At 35.9% G+C, this 24722-nt stretch overlaps 1 protein-coding gene and 1 long non-coding RNA gene across 7 annotated transcripts in view; one reads left to right on the forward strand and one right to left on the reverse strand.

Moving 5' to 3' along the window:
• Positions 1-24722, forward strand: part of LOC138707899 (galactosylgalactosylxylosylprotein 3-beta-glucuronosyltransferase P-like) — a 697107-nt gene that overhangs the window by 605668 nt on the left and 66717 nt on the right. For all 5 annotated transcript variants that reach the window (XM_069837940.1, XM_069837942.1, XM_069837939.1 and 2 more), the window contains one exon: positions 10425-10980. In XM_069837940.1, coding sequence (XP_069694041.1) covers positions 10425-10980 — 556 coding nt within the window. The remainder of the gene's footprint in view (positions 1-10424; positions 10981-24722) is intronic.
• LOC138707898 (uncharacterized) lies at positions 779-5496 on the reverse strand. Of its 2 annotated transcripts, none has more exons than XR_011334427.1 (6): positions 5373-5496; positions 4541-4729; positions 2908-3016; positions 2609-2814; positions 2445-2527; positions 779-1147 (listed from the first exon to the last, which is right to left on the reverse strand). It is a non-coding gene; the product is annotated as an uncharacterized lncRNA (long non-coding RNA). The 2 variants fall into 2 exon arrangements; XR_011334428.1 differs by having other exon boundaries at positions 779-2016.

The raw sequence follows: 24722 nt of genomic DNA on the forward strand, positions 1-24722 counted from the left end.
AAACATGCTGTTTCCCCAGCAAACAAAAAATTCAAAGTGACGCAATCTGCAAAGAAAGTGCTTGTGATAGTGTTCTGGGATATGCATGATGTTTTGTTGGTGGACTTTGCTATACTCGGCACAACATATAGTGACGTACTAAAAAATCCAAGATGGCCGTACTTCAGTCTTATCAACTTTGAACGTAAAGCACTAATATTAATTCTTTTCAATAAATTGAACAAATTGTCAGTGGAGAGCATTTAAAAATTGTGGATCAGAATAAAACAAACTCTGAAAAAAAGTAAAACAATTTATGCCACGAAAGATGGTATTATGTGCCGTAAATAAAATTTGAAGAACAATTTAAATGGTCATGTCTAAAAAAAAAATTATTCTTAAAAACTACATTACATTCATCACTATTATTTTCCATTTTTTTTTTTGCTGCACATATTCCTCTTTAATAGATATAGATACGTATGTATAAATATAATTAAAAAGTACAATGAGAAAAGTGAAATTTTATTTTTAACTAACCAAGTAATGAAAATTTAAAAATCATACTTACTTTTCACGACCAATCTCTATACAAAAAGAATTAAACTTTAATTTTGTATAATAAGGATTTGTTTCAACCAAATGAAAGGATAACTTAAGTATTTTTATTATTTCAGGATTAATGGAGAAGGGTGATGTAATTTTATATATATATATATATATATATATATATATATATATTGTTGTGTAACATTATGGAATGCTGACAAGTTGATGTACTGAATCAGCATTACACAATTCTAATATCCCGACTTTTGCCTCAGGACTAAGGGAATACTTCGACAAAGGACAGATTGCAAATAACTTTATTTTATTTCTTCATTATACAAATTTAACATAAATCACAGTTAGGCAACAACAAAAATACACAATGAACAATCAACTGTATTATTTTCTGTGTAACAGCACACTTGCTTTATTTTTCTGAAAAATACAAAGTGATATAAAAAGAAAATAACTATGGTTTTGGATAGACATATTATGTTTGCTCCAGCATTTGCATCAGCCATAATTCTTAAATTAGTCATTATATTACCAAATTTCCAGACGTCCTCTTCCTTAACCAACCTCTTGATAATGTTTGGTGGCATCATGGGATCCTTTGAGACTAAAAGAAAGACAGAATTTGATTTAACACAGAAATTGTCAATGTTAAAAGGGGATCTGTGCATGTTTAATATAAGAAAGTAATTACACATAGCCCCATTTAACAATAACTGAATTAATTTTTAGTAGAATTATAGTGGACATTATGGTGACAACACTGGACTGGACAATTAATCATGTAAATATCAGTAGAAAAAGGGGGGGGGGGGAATTAAAACTAAAATAAAAAATATATTATGTTGTACACAGAGTGAAAATTAATACTGCATAAATAACATTGTACCGGTATCTAAAATGTGACATCAGGCTTTGAAACAGAAATGTTGAAAATAAGCCAAACTTTCAGTGCAATCTACCTCAAGGATCTGGCAAGTTTTGTAGCAAAATACCACCCTCACAGAATTCTTTGCTTTTGAAGGTACACAAATCTAACTATATCATATTTCGTGAAAAAAATAGTGGCTCCTCGTTGCCAAACTTTCAGAATGGCCCCGAGGTTCACTCAGCCTCCTATAAAATTGAGTACCAGGTCTTTCCCGGGGGTAAAAGGCGGTCAGAGCGTGGTGCCGACCACACCACCTCATTCTAGTGCCGAGGTCATGGAAAACATGGGGCTCTACCTCCATGCCCCCCAAGTGCCTTCATGGCATGTTACAGGGATACCTTTACCTTTTACTGATATAAGACATCATATTATCAGACACTTTCACTTTCCTCTGAATTAATGGTGGCCTCTGATATGCCTGTCTAGCTGGAAGTCATTGTGCAAAATGTTAACCCTCATGGCATGGATGTCGGAGAGGCTGGTGTATCTGAGAGACCAACGAAATAAGCCTCACTGACTTCTTGGAACACCACGATAGCTAATCCCTGAAAGGGAAACCCTATCGTTAAGTCCTAAGCAACAGAAAAAACACAACTTGAATTTATCAATGATGAGATCGTCTAGCATCCTTGTATTTGAATGTACAGCAATCTATCTGTAGGCATGTCATATTTTGTTAAAAAAAAATAGTGGGTTTTGATATGAGGTGTCTGATCATCAGAGATATTTTCACTTTTCTTAAATTAGTGGTGGCCTCTGATGCACCTGTCCTGCTGTATGTCGTGCAAAATGGTAACCTTCATGGCCTGGATGGTGGAGAGGTTGGTGTATCGAAAACCAGCCTCCTATGACACACCTTGGGCAATGATTGTGTTGATAAATTGGTCTACACAACTCGCTTCATATGGCTGAATGACAAACAGTCAATTAACCACCATTGGGGGGGGGGGGAAATTACTTATGAATTACTTACATTTAGAGAATCACCTTTCCAAGTGTCGTTTATTCCCGTTTGCATTGTCTGGCAATGGTAACGCCATTCTGTCTCAGTCATGTCTACAAAATTCACATTTAAACATAAATAATGCAATTTAACATCACAGTTCATTACTCAGATTCTACAGCAATTATATTTACCATTAACTGATCTCGTCTCCTTTTGTTGTGGGTTTGTATTCTGCAATTTTATTGTGGTAGAAAGCATTATCCATAACAATAATCGAAGGACCTAAATTTCTCAACTCAACAATAAACTACCTTTCCACCCACTTCTGGAATGTATTCATGGCACCATAGTAATCTTGGCCAGTCTTCAAATTGGATGCAAAAAGTTAAATGTGCATCTATAAAAGAGACAAGATATTTAGATTCTAGATAAAACACATAATAAAAGTTACTACACTATATATAGTTTAATAGTATTGTAATTATATTACCAGGTTCCAGCTTGTACAATGACCAGTCTTCCTTCCACAGCAGGTCGATGCATAACTCCTTGAACCTTACCACCAACGATACTGGTTTGCTCCATGAATGTGTTGCAGTCTATGAAATATACATGGAATTAATAATGTTACAACATTTATTCCCTTTACTATCTTAAAATATTGTAATAAAGCCTGCCATTCATAAAAATCCACGTTTCATCCAGAAAAACAACAGACTTTGGACCCTCACTTTTCATATTTCTCACATATTCTCTTAAAATTAATATTTTTACTTTTTTTACTAATGTGAGATTGCTCTCTTTTTTCAATTTAAACCACATTTCCTTCAAAATTGTCCTTAATGACGAACGTGATCGTTCAAATGAAGTATGTATCATAGTTTGCTGTTACATGGCCCAGTACCAGCATGGCTGTTACTCTTTTTCCTGAACAGGAATGAAAATAGTACCGGTAGTGGTAAATAAGAAGTAATTATAAGAGTAAAGTCTACAGTCTTTTAACTTATTAAAATTAAAAAAAAAAATGTTACTGCCATAATTTTCTTCATCTCGATTCGGTCTATCATATACAAATCTTGCAATGACTTCCTTGGAAAATTATCTGATGCCAGTTATAGATTGTGGATATTTCTTGTTTTTCCCTGGTGTAGACAGCATATGCCTCTTTTCAGATTTGGTAATAATTATTTCTACTGCATTCTATGAATGCTGTGATAAAAGTATGGAGATTATATATTTTATTTACAGTATTTACTTACAAATGGCTTTTAAGGAACCCAGAGGTTTTTGCTGTCCTCACATAAGCCCACTATTCGTCCCTATCCTGAACAATATTAATCCAGTCCCTAGCATCATATTCCACCTCCCTCAAAATATTATCCTCCCATCTACGTCTCGGCCTCTCCAAAGGTCTTCAAACTAACTCTATATGCATTTATAGACTCACTCATTCGTGCTACATATCCTGCCCACATCAAACGTCTGGATTTAATAATGTTAGGTGAAGAATATAATGCTTGCAGTTGTGCGTTGTGTAACTTTCTCCATTTTCCTGTAACTTCATCCCTCTTAGTCCCAAATATTTTCCTAAGAATCTTACACTCTAACACCCTTAACCTCTGTTCCCCTCTCAAAGTGAGAGTCCAATTTAATGCTTCTTATACATACATGCCTGTGGTGTAACAATATCTGGAACAAGTAAACATATAATATGCTCCTTTTTAATTATTCCTATAGCCTTAAAGATTATGGTAATACACTGAAGTACTTGGGACAATAATAAAAATATTCTTCTGCGTTATTGAATACGTATTTTTTTTTACTTAATTTCTAACAAGAATATTTTTATACATACGAAAGGTTATCAGTGATGGGACTTTACTTTATTTGGGACTTGTATTTCTAAGTAAGCTTGAAATTTTTCAAAATTCAGTTGCATGTAAACTCAACCACTTGCATTAGTTTATCATGAAGTTGCATTAGATTAGGTTACAGAAAAGTCTTCGTATGTTAAATTATGTGTAAATATTTTTTTAACACACTATCGTGGATGCATCCTTATGGAATAAGATCTGTACTGAACCTGTCAAATATTATCTATAAAAACAGGTAGGCCTACTTACAAGAGATTTGCAATTCTTGCCATTAGAACCGCTTTGGTTTGACAGATATCTTCCTATTCTGCTTTAGCCTTCAATTGTCTGTACATATTAACCACTGCTTATTGTAAGCTGCTCTGTAACGAAAGTATTTTCTTTCTTGATGTAGGCCTATAAGTTCTTCAGACTCTTTCCTTCTGGACATGTTATAACCTTAAAATAAAGTGATTATTGCATTTTAAAATATGAACTACAATTAACCTAACTTCAACCTTGATTTTATTCACTTTCATTAGACTGAATATTTGTAAGGTTATGTAAAATTATATTACGTAATTCTCCAAAATAACTGCACCATAGGAGACACTGTTTTCCTTTGTTCCACTGACTTCTGTGAGATGATAACACATGGTTTTAGTTTGGAGCTATAAATACTTTGAACATAAAAGTCATTTGATACCTGTATATTCTAATGGATAGTTGGAAGTTGTTATAACAGCAAACTAATAAACCACGTGTTTACTATCACTATCTACATCTCTCATAAGCCAGTGAAACATGCCTTCTTTGATGTAGCTTCTCTGGATAATACCTTATATTATGATAAAAATGTAATTGTTATATCATATAATTTATTTTTATATGGATAATGTTTTAAAGTTAAAATAATGCTCTTACCTCAGCAGAATCATCTGTAGGCGTAATTATAAATTTCACTATTCTAGAATATACGTATGCCTATGTAATATAATATCTTAATACATACTAAATAACAGTGAATCTTAATACAACACAACTTTCTAATATGTTAATTTATTGTAATATTGCAATGTAATGCTCCAAAATTTCTACTTACCTAGAAACATACAATACCGGTAGTTCTGATAATAACAATAATTGCACCACAGAGTTGCATTATGTGATGTGATGGAAATAGTAACTTCACGTACAACTCGCAATTCCCGGAATATATTATATATATATATATATATATATATATATATATATATATATATATATATATATATATATATATATATTATAATCGCGATATAAAATACACGCACAATATTACGTTTGAATAAATCTAGTGAATTTTAAATAGAGTAGAGGGTAGGCCTGAATAATAATTCCAAGTGTATCAACATAAGAACTACAAAATGACTAACTATCATGATATCTAGAACATGTGGGTGTTGAAGTAAGTGTTGCCAGTAGTGAAGTGAACCTGGGGGCTCCAAAAACACTAGATTTCAGCTGGTGATCACGTAATGGGGGAAAAATGTTGAAGTTGCACCTTAGTACCTCAAGATATGCTGTGCCGACAAAGTTCTACAACGCGGTTCACTCGATATCGACGTAGCGATAAGTACCATGAGAAATAGAACAGGAATTGTTACAAGGACCACAACAAGGACAAGGACCAGAATAAGGATCACGAAGAAGACAGCCATTTAAGGCCAGGATTTCACAACATAGTTCGGGTCACAAAATATCATTGTTTCTCTGTACCGAATGGCAAATGCATGCTAAGGGATCTACATTCTGAACTGCTGCTGTCACTGTCTTGTCTCGGTAGTTTATATAGTAGCGTGTCGGTTCCACTGTATAACCGAAACGTCTCGTGTTCGATCCCGGGTAAAACTTTTTTTTATTGAGGTGTAATTAATTTGTTCAGAGTTCCTCGACTGTCTAATTTGTCGAAAAATATGGAATAATTTATGCCCAATTTCTGTGTCTTACAAGTGGGCTGAACCTCGTCAAAAAAAAATAAATCTTATTTGGAAGTTAAAAGTATTCTTCTTGAAACAAAAATCATAAGAAACAAAGAGACCTGTTAACTTAAAATCTTATCAACATGCCATCAGCTTCTATTACAGCTCTAAGTCGATCCAGCATGGATGTCACGAGATTGTGGAATAAGTTCTGATCCTCGGCGAGATCTTCCCAGGTGTCAACAACTTGATCCCACAATTCATCTCGATTTCGAGGGCGTCGGTGGGCATAGGTGGCTATCCTTCTCTTTTTCAATTCCGCTCATAAATTTTCGATGGCATTCAAATCAGGTGACTTCGGAGGCCAATTAATGATTTCGATCTCGGGTCTCCTTTGAAACCATCTTTTAATGCTTGCGGCATAGTGCACGGGATGGTTATCCTGCTGGAACAGCAATGTTCCTTCGGGAAAACGTTCTCGAGCGGAAGGAAGGAATATATTTTCCAGAATGTGCTCGTAAGTTCCCGCATTAAACTGGCCATCAATGCGTTCTATAACATGAATAGAATTAAATGCACATTAAATTAAACACTATTGGAAACACGTAGATCAAAATAGTTAAAATCAACTGAAGTGGTGAGAATGAAATAATCCAAAGCCACACTTTTAATAAAAATTGTTTTGCGCTAGTGCATTTATTACACATATGGGAAAGCTACTAATAAAATATTGTAATAATTACTCAGCAAATGACATAGCATAAGGACTCTAAACCTTTGTAAACGTTTGTCTGTGTGGCTTAGGAATATTTTTAAATTTCATTTTAATTTTTAGTTTTTAATATATATGCATTTACATTGTATATGTGTGTGCATATAAATGCATTCATTAGATTAACGTTTATAATATTATAACTTGTAATTTTGTATTGTTTGCGATCATTAACACTTAGTCTCAGGACATTGTAAAACTCTATTTCTACGTTACTTAGCTATTTCAACGTTATTTAGAAGAAAAAAATCGTTGTGTAGACTAAGAATCGAACTCACACTCTTTTACACAACATGCAGAAGTCTTACCGTCTGAGCTATTGAAATGACACGAAAGCTTTCCTTTCTGTGCGGAGTGTCGATCTAGTTATGAAGTCCATTGTAGATTTAAATACACTATTTATTAGTATATGTATCTTTTATTTACGTAATATTATCATATTTTTTGCAGTTTTTGAAGTGAATTTCGGAACGATGCTAGTAACAAACCAAATAGCCTGAATTTAAGTAACTCGAGGTTCACTCAGCCTCCTATAAAATTGAGTACCGGGTCTTTCCCGGGGGTAAAAGGCGGTCAGAGCGTGGTGCCGACCACACCACCTCATTCTAGTGCCGAGGTCATGGAAAGCATGGGGCTCTACCTCCTTGCCCCCCAAGTGTCTTCATGGCATGTTACGGGGATACCTTTACCTTTTACTATTCGTTATCTTGTGTATCAGTGCTCTGGTCTCTGATCATGCGCAGTGTCTTACATCTGAGACTTAGGAATATTCAATTGTCTCATTCTTTTCCAGGGAAACTGTACCTTAGACATTTGGGCAAGCATATGAATCGTGACTCTTGTCATGGTGCATATCGTGGACCTTATCGTGGTCTTTGTTGTCTCTGTTGTGGCTTTATAGTGGCTCTTGTCTTTGTGTGGTTCTATATTTATCATTTACGGATCTGAAACCCTAATAACGGCAAAGACAGATGCATTAGAACTTGTGCGGAATGAAGCCCTAAGATTAATTACAGGAGCTGTGAAGAGCATACCAATATCTGCACTACAGCTGATAACAAACAACGCCCCAATCACAAAAGAAATAGAAAGATTTTCCTTACTGTTATATGAAAAAACTAATAAGACTACCATCTAACCCGTATTGGTCTACATATAAATGTCTACACCGACACCTCAAGACACAACAAGGTTTTATTCAACATATTAAGTTACTTAAATCACAGTACATCCCCATATACACAGTGGAAAACTTGTCGACTCCCATATCACCTTTATAACAATCTGACGTTCAACTCAACCTAGAACTCACAGGAAGAGTAATGAAAATTGAAACTCCCAAAGATATCCTGAAGCAGTTGGCTTTAGACACTGTTAATCAATTCTACCCCATACTAAACTGGTTGCATATATACATAGGTGGGTCACAGATTGATAGAGATGGTAGTGTTTGAGTGGGAATATACAGCAATTTATTCTGTTTATGTCGTACATTGGGCAGATTTCACACAAACTTCGATGGAGAAGTAGAATCAATAAGAGTGGCGTTGGAACAACTATGCATTAGATCCAACAACTTTCAAAAGACAGTTTTCTATGTGTTTCCCAGGCAGCAATACAAGCCATAGCCACACCACAGCTCCTCAATTCGAGAATAGCAACAATCCATGACTCACTATGCAAGCTACACACCAACAAAAAAAGTAATAAAATTTCAGTGGATTCCCTCTCACTGTGGTATAATTGGGATCGAGATAGCTGATACTCTGATAAAAAAGGGAACACAAATAGTAGTAACTTCAAATCACAAAATACCATTCAATTCGGCTAAAATCTACATAAATAGAAAATTCAAAGATGAGGAACGTAGACACCACCAAACAAGCGAAGGTAAGAAGTGGAATTCACTACTAATCTCCAAGGACATCCCAAATCAACCACACAGAGAAACAGTTGCAGCAGTCTGTGTTCTTTCTGGTCGTGATCTTCTGGCTGCTCATCTTCATCGGATCTCCATTTTGCGGTCACCATCCTTTGTTTTGTGCGAAGACAGTGATAGTGTTATGGACTGGGATCACGTTCAAAAGTGTAGTGCATTAAAATACTTTCAGTATAAGTCAACAGACGAACTCTACTGGGAAGTACGTAGACGAATGAATTTGTGTCAAGTGTCCAGGCATTAAATGAAATAAATTAATTAACATTTAACATTTTAAGTAATATTATTTTTCCAATTTGGCAGGTGACTTTGGTATCACATGGTACGTTCATATTTTTATAAAGATAAAGTATAAAAGAGTATGTTCGTAATCCGAGACCTATAGTATATTAGTAATAGACAATTCATTAATAACATTTTGCACTGATGTGTGCTTTTGGATGAGGTTGTGACAAAAGTGGAAGTTAGGTGAAAATATTCATGCGCGGCCATACGTCTTCCTGCATGAGTAGGCCTACATCTCCAAATACACGATGCTAGTCCCCGTATATGCATACATACATACATACATACATACATACATACATACATACATACATACATACATACATACATACATACATATACCAGGTGTTTCAGACCACCCGTGTCAGCCTTTTTTCTCGAAAACCATGTGATACTGGTTGTTCGTAAAGATATTTTGATAACCAAAAACTGTGTAAAGAATCTATTGGTGGTAATACCATTTCCCGTTAATAAAAATATTTTGATAACCAAAACCTATGTAAAGAATCGATTGGTTGTAGTACCATTTCTCGTAACAAACCGGAAGTAAGGGTATCTGTGATCAGCTTCAAAATATCAAATGAGAACATGGGTCATTGAAGATACCATTGGAAACTATTTTTAAAAAGAAATAACTTTTACTCAAACTTTATTTTCTAACTATTATTGTTTACTCACAAAGCAACAAAAATGGTATCTTCTGAGAAATAGTGTAGTTTTTGTACGTACACTCTTCACAGTAAGTGTTCAAAATGTACGCCACCCTGATCTAAACAAAGTCTGATCACCTCCTAACATCCGTGATTGCACTTCAGCACAGCTGAGAAACCCACAGGCTTCTCTGATTCTTTGTTTCATGTCCCCTCTAGTTGTTGGACGCACCTGGTATAACATGACTTTAATTCTCTCCCACAGAATCAACGGAATCAACATGAAGGCCTAAAACGTCGTGACTATTCACTGCTTTCAAAACTTACTTACGTTCAGTCATAGTTCATAATTCCACATAACGCTAAATTTTATTGCGAAGGTTAAGTTTACGTCTATGATTCTGTGTTCCTGTACCGGGAATGTAAAATTTTATACAGTATTAATCACCATTACAATAGAAATTTTATACGAACAAATGTCCTCCAATATACCCTGATGTAAGGCCCATACCACACTTTTAACATATTGTTCTCTTTCTTGTTGCAGGCCCAAATTTGGGCTCTGATAATGAAACCTTCGAAGAAAATGTGGCTCATAATGCTGCTGGGCGCGTGTGTGGTCATGGTGCAGTACCATGTGTCATCCACGTGGCTTGTGGGTGGCTCCAACAGTGGGACAGCAAATGGGCTGACGTTTGCAGAACCGGCTGTTGCTGCAGCTGTGAGAGAGGAGATCCTGCAGGCCGCTGTCGACCGACTGAGACTGGATGACACAGTGACGGCCAGTATTGGTCAGAAGCTGTTGCGTGACCTGATGATTCAATTGGGACGAGAGTTGATGTCGATGGGAGCGTGCAGCGAGTCGTCAGGTCCTGATTCTTCACTACCCGAAGTGCCACTTACGATATCAAAATTACCCCGCCTGTATATTATCACACCAACATATCGTAGACCAGAACAAATTCCGGAACTGACACGAATGGCACAAACCTTGATGCATGTGCCAAATCTACACTGGCTGGTCATTGAAGATGCAGATAACAAGACACAACTGGTATCTGACTTGTTGCAGCGAACTGGTATCTCACATGACCACTTAGTAGGTAAGTAATCTTTGAAACCTAGGGTGGTATTCATAGACATTTCGCAGCACGCGTTACGAGCGTACTAAGCTAGCCCCGGCTATACACTGGTTACTAGTACAGAATTCAAATCATATCCTATCGCTAACACTGGTTCATGAATACGAAAAACTCTGATAATCCACCGAAAGCCCGCGCTAAAAATGTCTATGAATACGGCCTCTAGTATTTACTGGGGAAAATATAGCAAAATACTAATTTCTGCTCTGATAACATTATAAAAGTGTATTTATTGTTCACTTTTATGCAAGGAAATTTGTAAAAAAAAAAAAAATATGTATTTTAGATAGTTTCTTCATTATTGGAATCAATTTTAGTCTCTTATGTGTATGAGGTCTGTCTGGAAAATATCCAGCCATTTAAAATCAAAGAAATAAATGAAGAACTTGCATGAAGTGAGGAATAAGCAGACGCATAGAGCGTATTCCGAATCTAAGCGCTGAGCACTCTGATGGCATCACGGTGTTCCGAATTTCAGCGATGACGTCACTGATGCTCCACCAATGTCGCACCGGTTCCGTCAGCTTGCAGAGGTGGTGGCAATATCCATCAACCGCCATTACTGAATCTGATTGGTTCTTACATAGGGCGGGAATTAGCAGACGAAAGACATCGTGCATTGTTGTGTCATGGCGGTGTGTTCTGCTGTATTGATTGTAATGAGCACAGCGTAAAAAAAATATGTTAATGGTTTATAAACGAACATGTCAACGGACCAGTTACTTCCACTGGTTCAAGAAATAAATTGTTTATGCTCTCTTTTCTTTGAGCGAGATGGCAGTATGGAAATTTCGCAAAATCTTGATAGCGTAATACAATAACAAGTTGTACAGCCGTCATGATAGCCATTGAACCTTCCAGCAGTTTTTTTCCTATTCCGCTACAGCGTGACGTCATTGATGTCCACCGGTCCGGTGAGATTCGCAATAGGCTGACAGTTACACATTTTGTCGCAAGAAGTTTACATGCCAAAATCCTTCTTCAAATTTATTAAACAATACTCCGTGAAGTCTCCCGATTTTCATCTTATTCTCGCATTATCATTCGCGATATTTCTTGATTTCTACCTTCACGCATTCGCCATTTTGGTGTTTTATACTTATTGAAACTGTTCCGAATTGTTGATCGCTGTGACTGTAGGCCTATATCCGGTCATTTCTGAAGCGTCTCTAATACAAGTTTAACTGGGCTTAATTTAGTGAGTCATCCCCGAAACCATCGTTATCACTCGAATAGTTTCCACAGGTGAATGTCAAAGTTCGAATCAAAATTTAATGCGGATTTGCTGATCTGCTCGCTCGGTCATTGTGAATGCGGCAGCCACAGTGTACTGTTCACCAGCTCACTTTCGGGCGTCTCACTGTCGACTGTGTCGGGTCATGAGAGAATGACACTTGACAGTTCATATATGCCCCCTTTGACCGGCTGCCATGTTACATCTAGGCCGCGCGACCGGTTCTCGAAATTTTCAAAACTGCTAATACTCTCTTTGTGTTAGGGAATATTCCAGAACTTACGTACGCCCTAATAATAAATATCGATAATTAAAACATTAGTAATTCTTTTGTTTTTTCTGATGTTACTGACACTGGATTAGATGTTTACGCTCTATAAAATTAAGGCTTATATATACAGGGTAGAAGTGAAATAACCTTGCAGATTTTCAGAGCGAATAGCTCATGTTGTATTTAACCAAAAACTATATTATATTGGTGGAAAGTTCATAGTTTATAAAAATGTTTATTTTTTTAATGTTTAACAATCTCTTATTCGGCAACTATTGGGAGTAGAATCGTAATTTTTGTCCATATCGATAGGAAATCTAGTAAAGAATTATTTATCTCTCTGGCGTATTTCAATAGCGTGCACGGTTTTCGTGTAAATTTAATTTTAAAAACCTCTAAATTCAAGCCATTGCAATGCGAGCAAGTGGCAACGTCTTGGCAGAGAGCAGCTCACCTACCGAGACACACCGAGTTCGTTGATCTCTTACTTCTGTATCACGAGTAGAGTGTGTTAGCGACGATGTTGCCGGACTCCTTAAACTTATAACTTAATATTCTAATTAACCGTGCATTTAATCACAAAATGTAATATAGGTTTTCTATCCATTTACATGTACCCTGCCGTCTCTTTAAATCTACAAGATTATTTTACTTCAACTCTGTTTATATAAAATCACTTTTTAAACTTGATCATCCTTCTGAACGTAGCATGGTGCAACTTTACGAAAAATTATTTTACCAAATATAACAATATTTTATTACAGTCTTATATATACTGTGTATATATATTTTTAGTTTAAAATGTTCTCAATTCTTGGAGTTTATGGATTTGTCAAATGAGAACTCATCATTCACTTAAGTTTAAAATTCGGAGGAAAATATAAATGTTTTAAACTGTAAGCTTGTTGCAAGTTATTTTAAAAGTGAAAAAAGTTCACATTTTCATAATTTCATAATAAGTTTATTTTATACGAATACTCATATATTTACTTAACCTAGTATGTAGTGTTCATTGCATAACGGATTTTGTATAGGTACTTTTTAAATTCTCTCATGCATTTTTCTTTTTTGTTTCCCGAAAACTCACTACGCAATGAGAGGTAATAATGAACTAAAAGTTAAATTGCAGTGCTCTTTTTTACAGCTGTACCTTAAATTTCCAACAACAAATAACTAAGATGTAAATGTAATTATTGGGAGTTTATGTCATTACCCCATTGATTAATGTACTACAGTATTCCGTTTATACATTCTGAAATACAAACAATTTAAATATACAGAATGAACCGTGAGAAGTATCATTAATTTCAGGGGGATTAATCGCTGAGACATTTTAAACAAAAGAGTTTAATACAATTTTATTCCTTTTGCTGCCTTTTCGAGATAAAAATTTGTTTTGTATGAAACATTTCATTCCCAATATACATTAGTCAGTCACTTTAAGAGAGCAATATATTATGATAATAAATGATTGAAAAAATTTTACTTTTGTCCTTTATATGTACAGAAATTTGATTCAAACAAATGTAACTTTTCGTTTTGCAAAAGAATTTTGCTATATTATATTTGTTCGGATCAAATTTTGCACATTTAAAGGACAGAACTAAAATTCTTTCAATCATTTATTATCATAATACATTGTTCTCCTAAATTTACTGAGCATATTGGAAATTAAATAATTTGCTTTTCCAAAACACGCTATGAAATGTTTCATCTAAAACTAATTTTATCTCGAAAAGGAAGCAAAAACGAACAAAATTTTATTGAACTTTTTTCTTTGGTATATCTAAAAGAATAACCCTTTTATTTATTCTAATGATATTACGTACGATTCACCATGTAGGCTATGTATTTATACATGTACTTACAACATCTTTGAAATATACCTAGGGTTTTGAATGTAGATGTTCCAAAATATTTTGCCAAATTGTACTTCAGAATCATGTTTGTTAATTATGGTTGAAATTATGCTTCAGATTTGTAATAATAGTTCATTGGAACATAAAGAATTCAACCGATGGGCTCTCCCATTCCCTACCTTTCCTGATGATGAAACAGAAATTTACCTCCGAAAATTTGGTTGTTTTTTCTTAACGATACGATGTAAGTACACACAAACCCTGCAGCACATTCAAAACCGTGAAAATGTGCAATTCTATTATTTTAATTTTCACGTTTGCCCGTCAAATGGTGTCGTAGTTATTACGTAGCATAGCTACAGGAAGGTCACACAGGAGAGAGATTTTTACCAGTATTAACAATGTTTAATTATTCTGAAAAGTAAAATCGTAGTAAAATATTATTGTTCCATTCATATTTTGACAAGTTTTAATATTATTTCAATTTTTTCATTTTTTGATAGCACCTCTCAAGACATTTCAAACTCTGTGAAAAATACTATAGACAAATATTTCTCTACAAGATTTCCTTAGTCTCCATGTAATTACAGGAAGACCTTACACATTGTTATAGGAAAGTGTTTGATAATTTAGTACGGCTTTTCCTTCGATCACTTTCTTTTCTTTCGATAATAAATTGCCTTCTCAGATCTAATTTGCAAGCAATTCGCTCCTTGTTCCAAATGGTCGTCGCTATTGATATTACCGGTAGGTACTCTCTCTCTCTCTTAGCTTTGATTGTGCGCCCTCCTCATTCTGAAAGTGAACTTCGTTTCTCTCGTAATCTCTTTCTTCATAATCTTCTGTATATCCTACCATTATTCTATGGAAAAATCTGGAAAACCGAACATTAATGGCTTGAAAATATTGTAATGATAAAGTCATCACACCTAACTCAATAAAAATATCTCAAATCATAAGTATCCAATTTTAGAAAATCTAACGGAAGCTTCGTGAACAATGTCGTGAGATCAATTAGACTCCCGTAGCATCATAACTCTTATACTGTAGAATACGCACCATACAAAGCACTAAACTTCACCACAATATTTCATCACACACAGATTTAAAGGTACACAAGAACCCGGACTTATAGGTTTATTCGACATTATGTAACAATTTATTTCAGAAGTAGGTGGTGGCACATGAATGAATAAGGTGGAGAAATGGGAGAATAGACATTAAAATGTAGGTAAAAACGCGTCCTTTGCAAGAAATTTCGGGACTGAGAAAAACTAAATATGTGAGCTCCGAGCCTGTTGGCCACTTGTCTCACTCCGAGTTTCGCCGCTCCACTGAAGGAGCTCTAGAATAGTTTGAAGGGGAAATTCCAAAAATTGACGTAAACTAATAGCTACCACATAAGGGGAGAGAGGAGAGAAGCATGACTACGGGATCAGAAGAAGAGAAATATCGGAAGTTGTAAATCTGTACATTGAAAGGTGCAGTATCCTTTCGCAGTGCTAGTGGAAGTCAAGTAATCTCTTTTAGTAACATGGGGAATGTGCGAAAGCTAAGCCAAGGCATTTATATCGAAGATTTATGTTTGGATAAAAATGCCACATTTTTGTGAGGAGGACACCATATGGTAGCACTCCGTAAGGCCCGTTACACACTTCAAGAGATTTCACTAGCGAGAAATATGTTGCGAGAAAATTCAAAGATTGATAACATAGATTCAAATGGACATCCACACACTGGAAGAGATTCTCATTCGAGGCAAAAACCTCGAGCGAGTTTCTCGCTGAAATCGGTAGCTTAGCGAATTTTCTTGACACATTTATCAAAGATGTTTTACATTTATACTCTTTATGACGATTGAATGTAGAAAAAAATATCACAGGTGGCGATGAATTGTATTGTTTTTGTTGAAAATGAGGAAAGATAGCTGATAATTGCAGTCAGAAACTTGTCGAACTTGTACGATGTCACCCGTAGGCCTATTTTTATGATACACGTGATGAAAACTATAAAAACACGAAACTTAAAGAAGAAATCTGGAGACAAATATGAGATGATTTGAAAATAAACAGGGCTATATTTTATTTTGATGAGATTTAATAGTATTAATTATAGCATTTGAAATAACGTATCTGTATGTCTTAACAGTTTACATACTTTTAATCAGAACATAGCAAAGAATCCTAAATCATATCATGAATGGCAAAAAAACTGAGGTCTATTCAACGTGAAATAACGCCTAAATGTTTCAACATCGAAATCAAAATCAGTAACCGAAACTCGTCCTTATCTTCATGAGATGCAATGTGATTTGCAGATATTTTTGGCTTTAATTTTAGGCCTACTTTTTGTTTTCATTAACAAAATATGTTCATATAACTCCCTTTCCTCATCATCTGAAGATTCAGATTCAACAAAGTAGCGTTCGTACATAATTTGTAAAGTACGACAATATACATATAGATTATATATTTAAGTACGACAATATACGTAAATATATAACCTGTAATGTTTCCCCCAACGAGTGATTACTATAATCATAAAAATACCCTCTGCATGAAGGCAGTGCATAGATAATCATAGCGAGGTATCACACCTCGCTATGATTATCTATTCACTGCCTTCACGCAGAGAGCATTTTTCTGATTACAGTAATCACTCGTTGGGAGAAATATTACATGTTATATATTTAAGTATATTGGCGTACTTAAATATCTGTAGTGCTCGGGTAAGGTAGCACAAGTCAAAAATGTTAATTTCACAAGAGAAGGGAAAACCTGTCTTCACACTGGTAATTGTCGATTTGAGTTTCTTTTGTATGAATTATTGTAATGGGAGAAATACTTATGCCTCTTTTCCCAAGCGAGCAGATGTTCCGTAAGTTGTCAATAAATTAATAAAAAAATGTTTGTGGAAACTGACTTATGCCACTTTTTCCAAGCATTACAGATATATAACCTATAAGTATATTGTCGAACTTTACAAATTATGTACGAAGGTTACTATGTTGAATCTGAATAGTCAGATGATGAGGAAATGGAGTTATATGAACATATTTGTTAATGAAAAGAAAACGTAGGCCCTAAAATTAAAGCCAGAAATATCTGGAGATCACATTGTATCTCACGAAGATAAGGCGAGTTTCGGTTACTGATTTCGATTTGGATGATGATGTGTTTAGGCGTTATTTCAGGTTGAATGGACCTCAGTTTTTTGCCATTGATGATAGGATAGAGGTTTCTTTGCTATATTCTGACTAAAATTATATAAACTTTTAAGACATATAGATACATTATTTTAAATGTCATAATTAATACTATTAAATCTCATCAAAACAAAATATAGCCCTATTTATTTTCAGATCGTTCTTTAAGTTTCGTGTTTTTATAATTTTCATACCGTGTATCATATAAATAGGCCTACTAGTGACATCGTGCGTACAAGTTCGATAAGTTTCTGACTGCAGTTATCAGCCATCTTTCCTCATTGTCAATAAAAACAGTACAATTCATCGCCACCTGTGATGTTACTTCTTCACCTTTTTCTACATTCAATTGCCATAAAGAGTATAAATGTCAAACATCTTTGATAAATTTGTCAAGAAAATTCGCTGAGCTACCGAATCCAGCAAGAAACTCGCTCGAGGTTTTCACCTCGAACGAGAGGCTCTTCCAGTGTGTGGACGTGTTTGAATCCATGTCATCAATCTTGGAAATTTCTCGCAACACATTTCTCGCCAGCGAGATCTCTTCAAGTGTGTAACGGGCCTAACGCCGTGTTCAAAGATATTATAACTGGACCCGCGTTAAGGAATGTGCGCCTGCTCGAGTCCTCAGAGGGAATGAATTTTTCATGAAATTTCTGCCAGTGTACGGAACCCATGTCCAGCATGGTGGTGAATTTTGGGAGCTGCAATAGGTAACGAAATTGGGTTACGAAAACCAGCTATTATTATTGAGTAGTCATCGCACTGACCTCACAGTGCCTCCGAACTGGTTGGATGATTGTTTACCTATACTGAGGCATGTAGACGTAAAACCAGCAGCCGGCTGATCGGCCTTGGCGCCACGGACTGACGCAGTGTCAAGCGCCACGAGAACACCGGCAAGAAGTTTGTCGCAAGAAACCGTTAAAAGAAAAGAAGCACATGCAGTTTTGGGTAGCAATGTACCTTGCAAGCACGCCGCATCTGTGGCTCAATTGCTACCGCGCTGATTATTATTTAGGTAGTCCGGGTTCAATGAAATGCCAGGTCGTGATGAAATTTGTGGCGGGCAAAGCAGACGTTGCAGGGGGTTTTCTCGGGATACTTCCGTTTTCCTCTATAATTTCACCAACACTCATCTTTCGCTCATATTATCTATCATCTGCAGTAATAATAGGCTCGAAATAAGTCTTGGGGACAGTACGGTTTTTCAATGCTAATATTCTGCGCTCTTGAGGCTTATGAGGCTACTCGTCTGCGGACAGGCCCTGAGACAGGATAAGTCCTCTGTACGACGTAGTCCTTTCTTCCTGAAAACAAAACAGCCCGTCTGTTTAATAGGGAATCATGCAAGTTCTGGTGCGAGAAAAGTGTCTATCATTTTGGCATGTTACTGTAGGTCAGGGATACAGAACTGGCGAGAGGGTGGAAAGCATGGGGAAAGCGTTGGTTTCCCGTCCACAGTCCACCGGTGTTGAATGACGTATCTGTGGCTCGTACGCAATCACAGAAGACAGACACTGAATACAAATCCCCTCCCCTACCAAGTCAATGACGCGGGAATGGAAGGAAGGGGTGAGTGACATATTTCGATGAGTGACGTAACGCCACAATTGTCGCCCAGTTCTCCAAGCCTGGTGTAGGTGTTCGTCTTTGCTCATTCTCGAAAAAGTAAAGACTGATTATCCCCTCTGAAGAGACTGCAAACCACAGCGCGATGTTCTGGCTGTTGATGTAACTTACTGACTGGGATTTTCATCATACCAGTAACAACAGTATTGTTTCTTAACAAAACCGCTAAGACGGAAGTGCGTCTCATCAGACATCCATTGTGAATGTAATGAAATTTGGTTTCCATTAATTTTAACACTACATTAAATTCTCTGTTCCTAATCATCCATATTTATCTGCTGGAAAACTTGTATACTGTAGGTTACGGTTGCAACTTCAAATCCACACGTTAGTTTCTATGCACATTAGCGCTTGAGATCTGTACTGCTGGCGATTAGTTCCACAGAACGTTTTGGACTTTGTATGACAACATTCCTCAATGTATGTATTGTTTCTGGTGTTTGAATACTCAGAGGTCTATCTCCAAGTTTTTCATCAAAGCAGTATTCGTAGCTTCAAAATATTGTACTCGATGGTACGGGATTATGCCTTCCAAGATAAAAGTGACTCCGATATTCTCTTCTAGCGGTGACCATACAATCACAGTTTTAACTTGAAATGTTTGTGCTCGATTGTGAAAAGAATAAAACGTTACGAAAATTATTATATCTTACGTCATTTGCTTAGCAACGACAATGAGTTAGTACTACAAACTGTTTTGGCGTCACTTGCTTAGAAACTGGTCAGATTCTTGCATTTAGGCCTGTATGATGTTTGCTGGAGAGATGGACTTACTTCCTTACATGAATTATATTTCTTATTTCTCTTGTCATAGACCCATGCTAATGACTCTTCATAAAATCCAATTCCCATTAAACGCAGTGATTTTATTGAATATACTTGTACAGATACTGCTGTATATCATTTATATTCCATAAAGAAATGGAGGAAAAATAATAATTAATAATACAACACATAAATTGCATTAAATTTATTTCACCTTCAGTCTTACAATATTCACAATCCTTACAATTGCGATCAATTTACTTAAAAATCTAAATACAAAATAACACCCCAACCGAGAGCAAAAACATTTCACGCATTTACAGGGATCCCAGAATTCCCTATCACTTCATAGAATGCCTTAAGAGCAACTGCACTCCACCGAGCCATATTTCTGTAAATAACATAATTTTCTAAAATTAATGACTATCAGTAAATTTTCAGTAACTTCATAAGGGAAAAATTTCGCGAAGCAAAAAGAAAGTCCCTTTTTAATGAAACACCTCGAGGTTCTATCTATGACAACATAGAGAAAACGGACAGTCTTATCAATCAACATTCCAGGAGGCCGGTAGTTGTCTAATCGCACAATACAGGATGTAAACAGCGATTGCAGACTTCACCATCAAAATCATTATGACTTTTCTAAGTGATTAGCTTTCCATGTTTCTCGTGTCAAAGAACTGCCAAAGCGAAACAATGGCTGTATCAAGAACATCGTGTCCAAGGATGTCCAGTTTTATTAATGAATCCAAGTCCACACCTGTGGAGTAACGGTTAGCGCGTCTAGCCGCGGAACCAGGTGGCCCGGGTTCGATTCCCGGTCGGGGCAAGTTACCTGGTTGAGGTTTTTTCCGGAATTTTCCCTCAACCCGATATGAGCAAATGGTGGGTAACTTTCGGTGTTGGACCCCGGACTCATTTCAGCGGCGTTATTACCTTCATCTCATTCAGACGCTAAATAACCTAAGATGTTGATAAAGCGTCGTAAAATAACCTACTAAAATAAAATAAATAAATAAATAAATCCAAAGTTAAGCTATTGATTTCTCATAATTTTGGACAAATTAGTTTACGAATAAAGCGTGCTTTCATCTAAGAGTATACCTCAACACATGTGTATAAACAGAAGAAAATCCATATTACTTGCATGCAGAGCATGAAAAATTCGGGAAAAGCGACTATGGCTTGTCGTTACTCGAGAGTTAACAGTCTCATTCTTATTAATAAACTGTTATCTTACCACTAAAATTTAGTTTAAAATTCTGTAAGTTTCTTAAGCATCTGTTCTCGGGTGATGAATTAACACAGAAATATTTTTGTAATCATTACACAGCTCAAAAAAGAATCTGAGAGAAGTTATCATTAATCTCTGGCCCGACAGCCCATGAAGGACCAAAACCGAACATCCGACTGCTGGGTCCACGTCCACATGTCTCAGCTGAGGTGGGCGATCATCAAAAAATTACAGGGATATCGTGTGGTCAACACCATGATTGCCCCAGCTATTATAGCTCGTTTTCGAATTCGAATGTGCAGATTAGCGTAGCTCCCCAAATTCATTACTGTAATGGGTAGGCACCGGTCCCATCACTGGCTGAAATTTCATGAGAAAACTTCTACCCTATGAGGACTCGAACCAGCACGCATTTCGTATTTAAAGAACTTCGCTACGGCGCGGTACAACGAAAAGTTTGAAGCTTACATAAATAAGTCCAAAACAATTGTAGCTATGGGGTCATTCCATATCAAATCAACAAGGCGCTCAACCCGACCGACTCAGATTTCTTTCAAAATTTGAGGGTTTGTTTGACCTGCCCCGCTAACTAAAACTGCCGAGTTTCATATGTCCTGTGCTTTTCGTTTTCTGTCAGTGGCGTTTCAAACATGAAGAAAAATCACATTTTTGTAAGCACGCCGCTTCTATTAAAATTATATATCTCAACAACGTCTCCAGATAAATTTACAAAAATTGGGTGATACATTCTTAATATGTGATAGTTTTTATTACTTATATTGTTTTCTGCATGTATTCAATTACAATAAAAAAACATGGTGAAGCAATTTTCATATATTCATATTTAAAAATGCGGGGGTTCTATTTTAATGAAAAAATATATAGTAAGCCTCAATTAGTGATATAATGAACTGATAAGTTTCAACTCGGAATCTTCTTAGGTTATAAAGATAAAAATTATTATGTCACAGCAAGCGTAAGCTAACCGTATAAGTCGCGATAATTATGTCCCACACATTCGTTGTATTTAATTATATTTGATCATATTCTTGAATGTCGCTATGTAATTTAACATGTAGTACATAATTTGAATTTTTTTAAATTATTACCTGAAATAAATTATTGTCACATGGATTTTGTTAAACCTGAAGTTCTGTAAGAAATGCTTACCTTTCATTGCTGAGATGAAATAGCCTGATCATCTTTCCAGACAGGATGCTGCGTTGTTTCAACTGCATTTTAAAACTGCTTAGCAAGTATAATACCCATCCTAAACAGCAGGACTGTATGAACTTGTGTTCCAGGCACTGCGGTGGATTTTGCAAATCGAAGAGCAAGCATTTTTTTCCTCTTCAGTATAGCCTTTTTTAGTCACATAAACGGTATTAATGTTTGGGAGATGATCCCTTGTCCAGTCGTACAATTCCTTAGGTGTAGTTATTTGTTTATCGGATGGTCTCTGCAAACTAGCACAAGCCGCAAACCTTTTCAGTGTCCCACCTACAATGTCGCATGCTCTTTTGCCATGCGATATGCAAAAATAATGCAATTCTGTTGGAAATCCAAAATCTTCTTCATGTAATGTGAGGTTCAGGAAATGTTTTTTCTATTTTTATACTGAGCAGAGAATCCATCGGAGAAATACATAATTTTTGTGGTGAATTACAGATGTTTGTTTTAATGACTCCATTAGATATTTTTGAAACAGATGTACAGCTGTAGTGTCATATTTCGGGCAGTGTGAAATTATTACCAGATTTTTAATAGAGACTGTATCGGATGACGATTCGTTATGATATATTACGAAAGTATGAATGGTTGTCTGCACATTAGTCCTGTGATATGACTGAATTTCATCTTGGATTACGAAATAATAGTTTTCAGCGAAGTCGCATAACACAACAAGCAGGCATGGCTGTAGAAATGATTTCATATCACGTAGAAACTTACTTTGTTCAGATGATATAAATGAGTGAGTCAGTAAATCACCAAGTTTCTCCAAGAGACAGTCGAAAAATTTGTCTGTGGGTTTCATTATAGTCTCAAGCGTTGATCGGTCAGTCGTCATCCACTGCTTGTAGGTTACTGATTCACTGCAGTTTTATACGAAACATTTCTCTAAACCCTCTCTTATTTTGAATGGTTCAGGACATCCTGTACATTTCCTGAACAAGCAATTTATATGAGGAGGATTGCACACCATAGTAGCCAAGAAATGTTAAGTTGGAAAGTATAAAGAAATTTTTTTTTGAAATCCACGTAGACCTGAAACTTTAATAAATTGCTTCCGGCATAAGTTTTACATTCTGATAGGACACAAACACAGACAATATAGTCCACTAACTCCAGCTAGAATACAATTTCTTGGTCAGGGTTAGAATTTTTAAACACTGCATATAATTAATTTCTGCTCATGTGATTTACTCCCTGATTCTTTAATCACAACAAATATCTCTTACCAGGCATCATTCTGCTTATCTCGTCAGAACAACAGAATTCTTTAACTTTACCGGCAACAGCCGCGAGCAAGGGGTTTCCAGGTTTCGGATTTGGTGAACACAAAATTCTCTTTCCCTTTGCCAGGACTTTGGCTTTCCGAATTATGTATTCGAAAGCTGAAAGAAACTCTTTTTTTATATTATTTACACCCAAGCTTTTAGGTAGTAGTGTTAAAATGGTGATTTTCTCACTTTTACCTGAATTTTGAAAATTTTCCTGCAACTGAGACAAAATTTCAGAATCAGAAAGGTCCTGGTTTCTCGGCATCTTAATATCGAAGACTTTGTCTTTTACAATATTTTCAGATTTCTGTCTCTTATATTTCTCTTGTTGTAGCCTTTCTTGTTTAATAAGGAACACACCTTGGTCAAAAAGACTTGTATTTAATTAACTTACATTTGCTGTAGAGTTGACGTATTCTTCATTACTAGAGTCATTATGAGGATTCTGCGTAATAGCATCATATTATATTTTTATTTCTTAGCAACACATAGCGCACACCTTTTGTTCCTGTTTTAAATCAGGAAATACATTAAGCATCCACGATATGACACTTCTTAAATTTTTCCTCTAATTACAGTGCCCTGATTTCTCGAAGGGATTGCAGCAAACATAGGCCTATAACTTAAAACGCGACTCCATTATATCGCACAAAACTACCACATACTACGAAAACTAACGACACTGCACTTGAAACAGATTAAACGTTTTGTATAAATTGAAGACTGTATAAAATGCCACTCATGATGGCCTGACAGATCGATGACGCAGCTTATCAGACAAGTACGAACTCGTGCGCATGCAGTGTTGGTGTAAGACGGGGTTAAGTGCTACAAACCAATACATTGATATATTTTTTTACTGATATTCCTGAAACGTTTCCAAAATGAAACTTACACCAAGGGGAGAATACTCTTACCTCTATAACATACATTTTTCGCGAAATAATTTATTTCCCGCATTTATAGATATTCAATGTTAAAATGTGTTTCACGTGACTATTC

This window comes from Periplaneta americana, chromosome 10, assembly GCF_040183065.1.
Source record: "Periplaneta americana isolate PAMFEO1 chromosome 10, P.americana_PAMFEO1_priV1, whole genome shotgun sequence".
Classification (NCBI taxonomy): Eukaryota; Metazoa; Arthropoda; class Insecta; order Blattodea; family Blattidae; genus Periplaneta; species Periplaneta americana.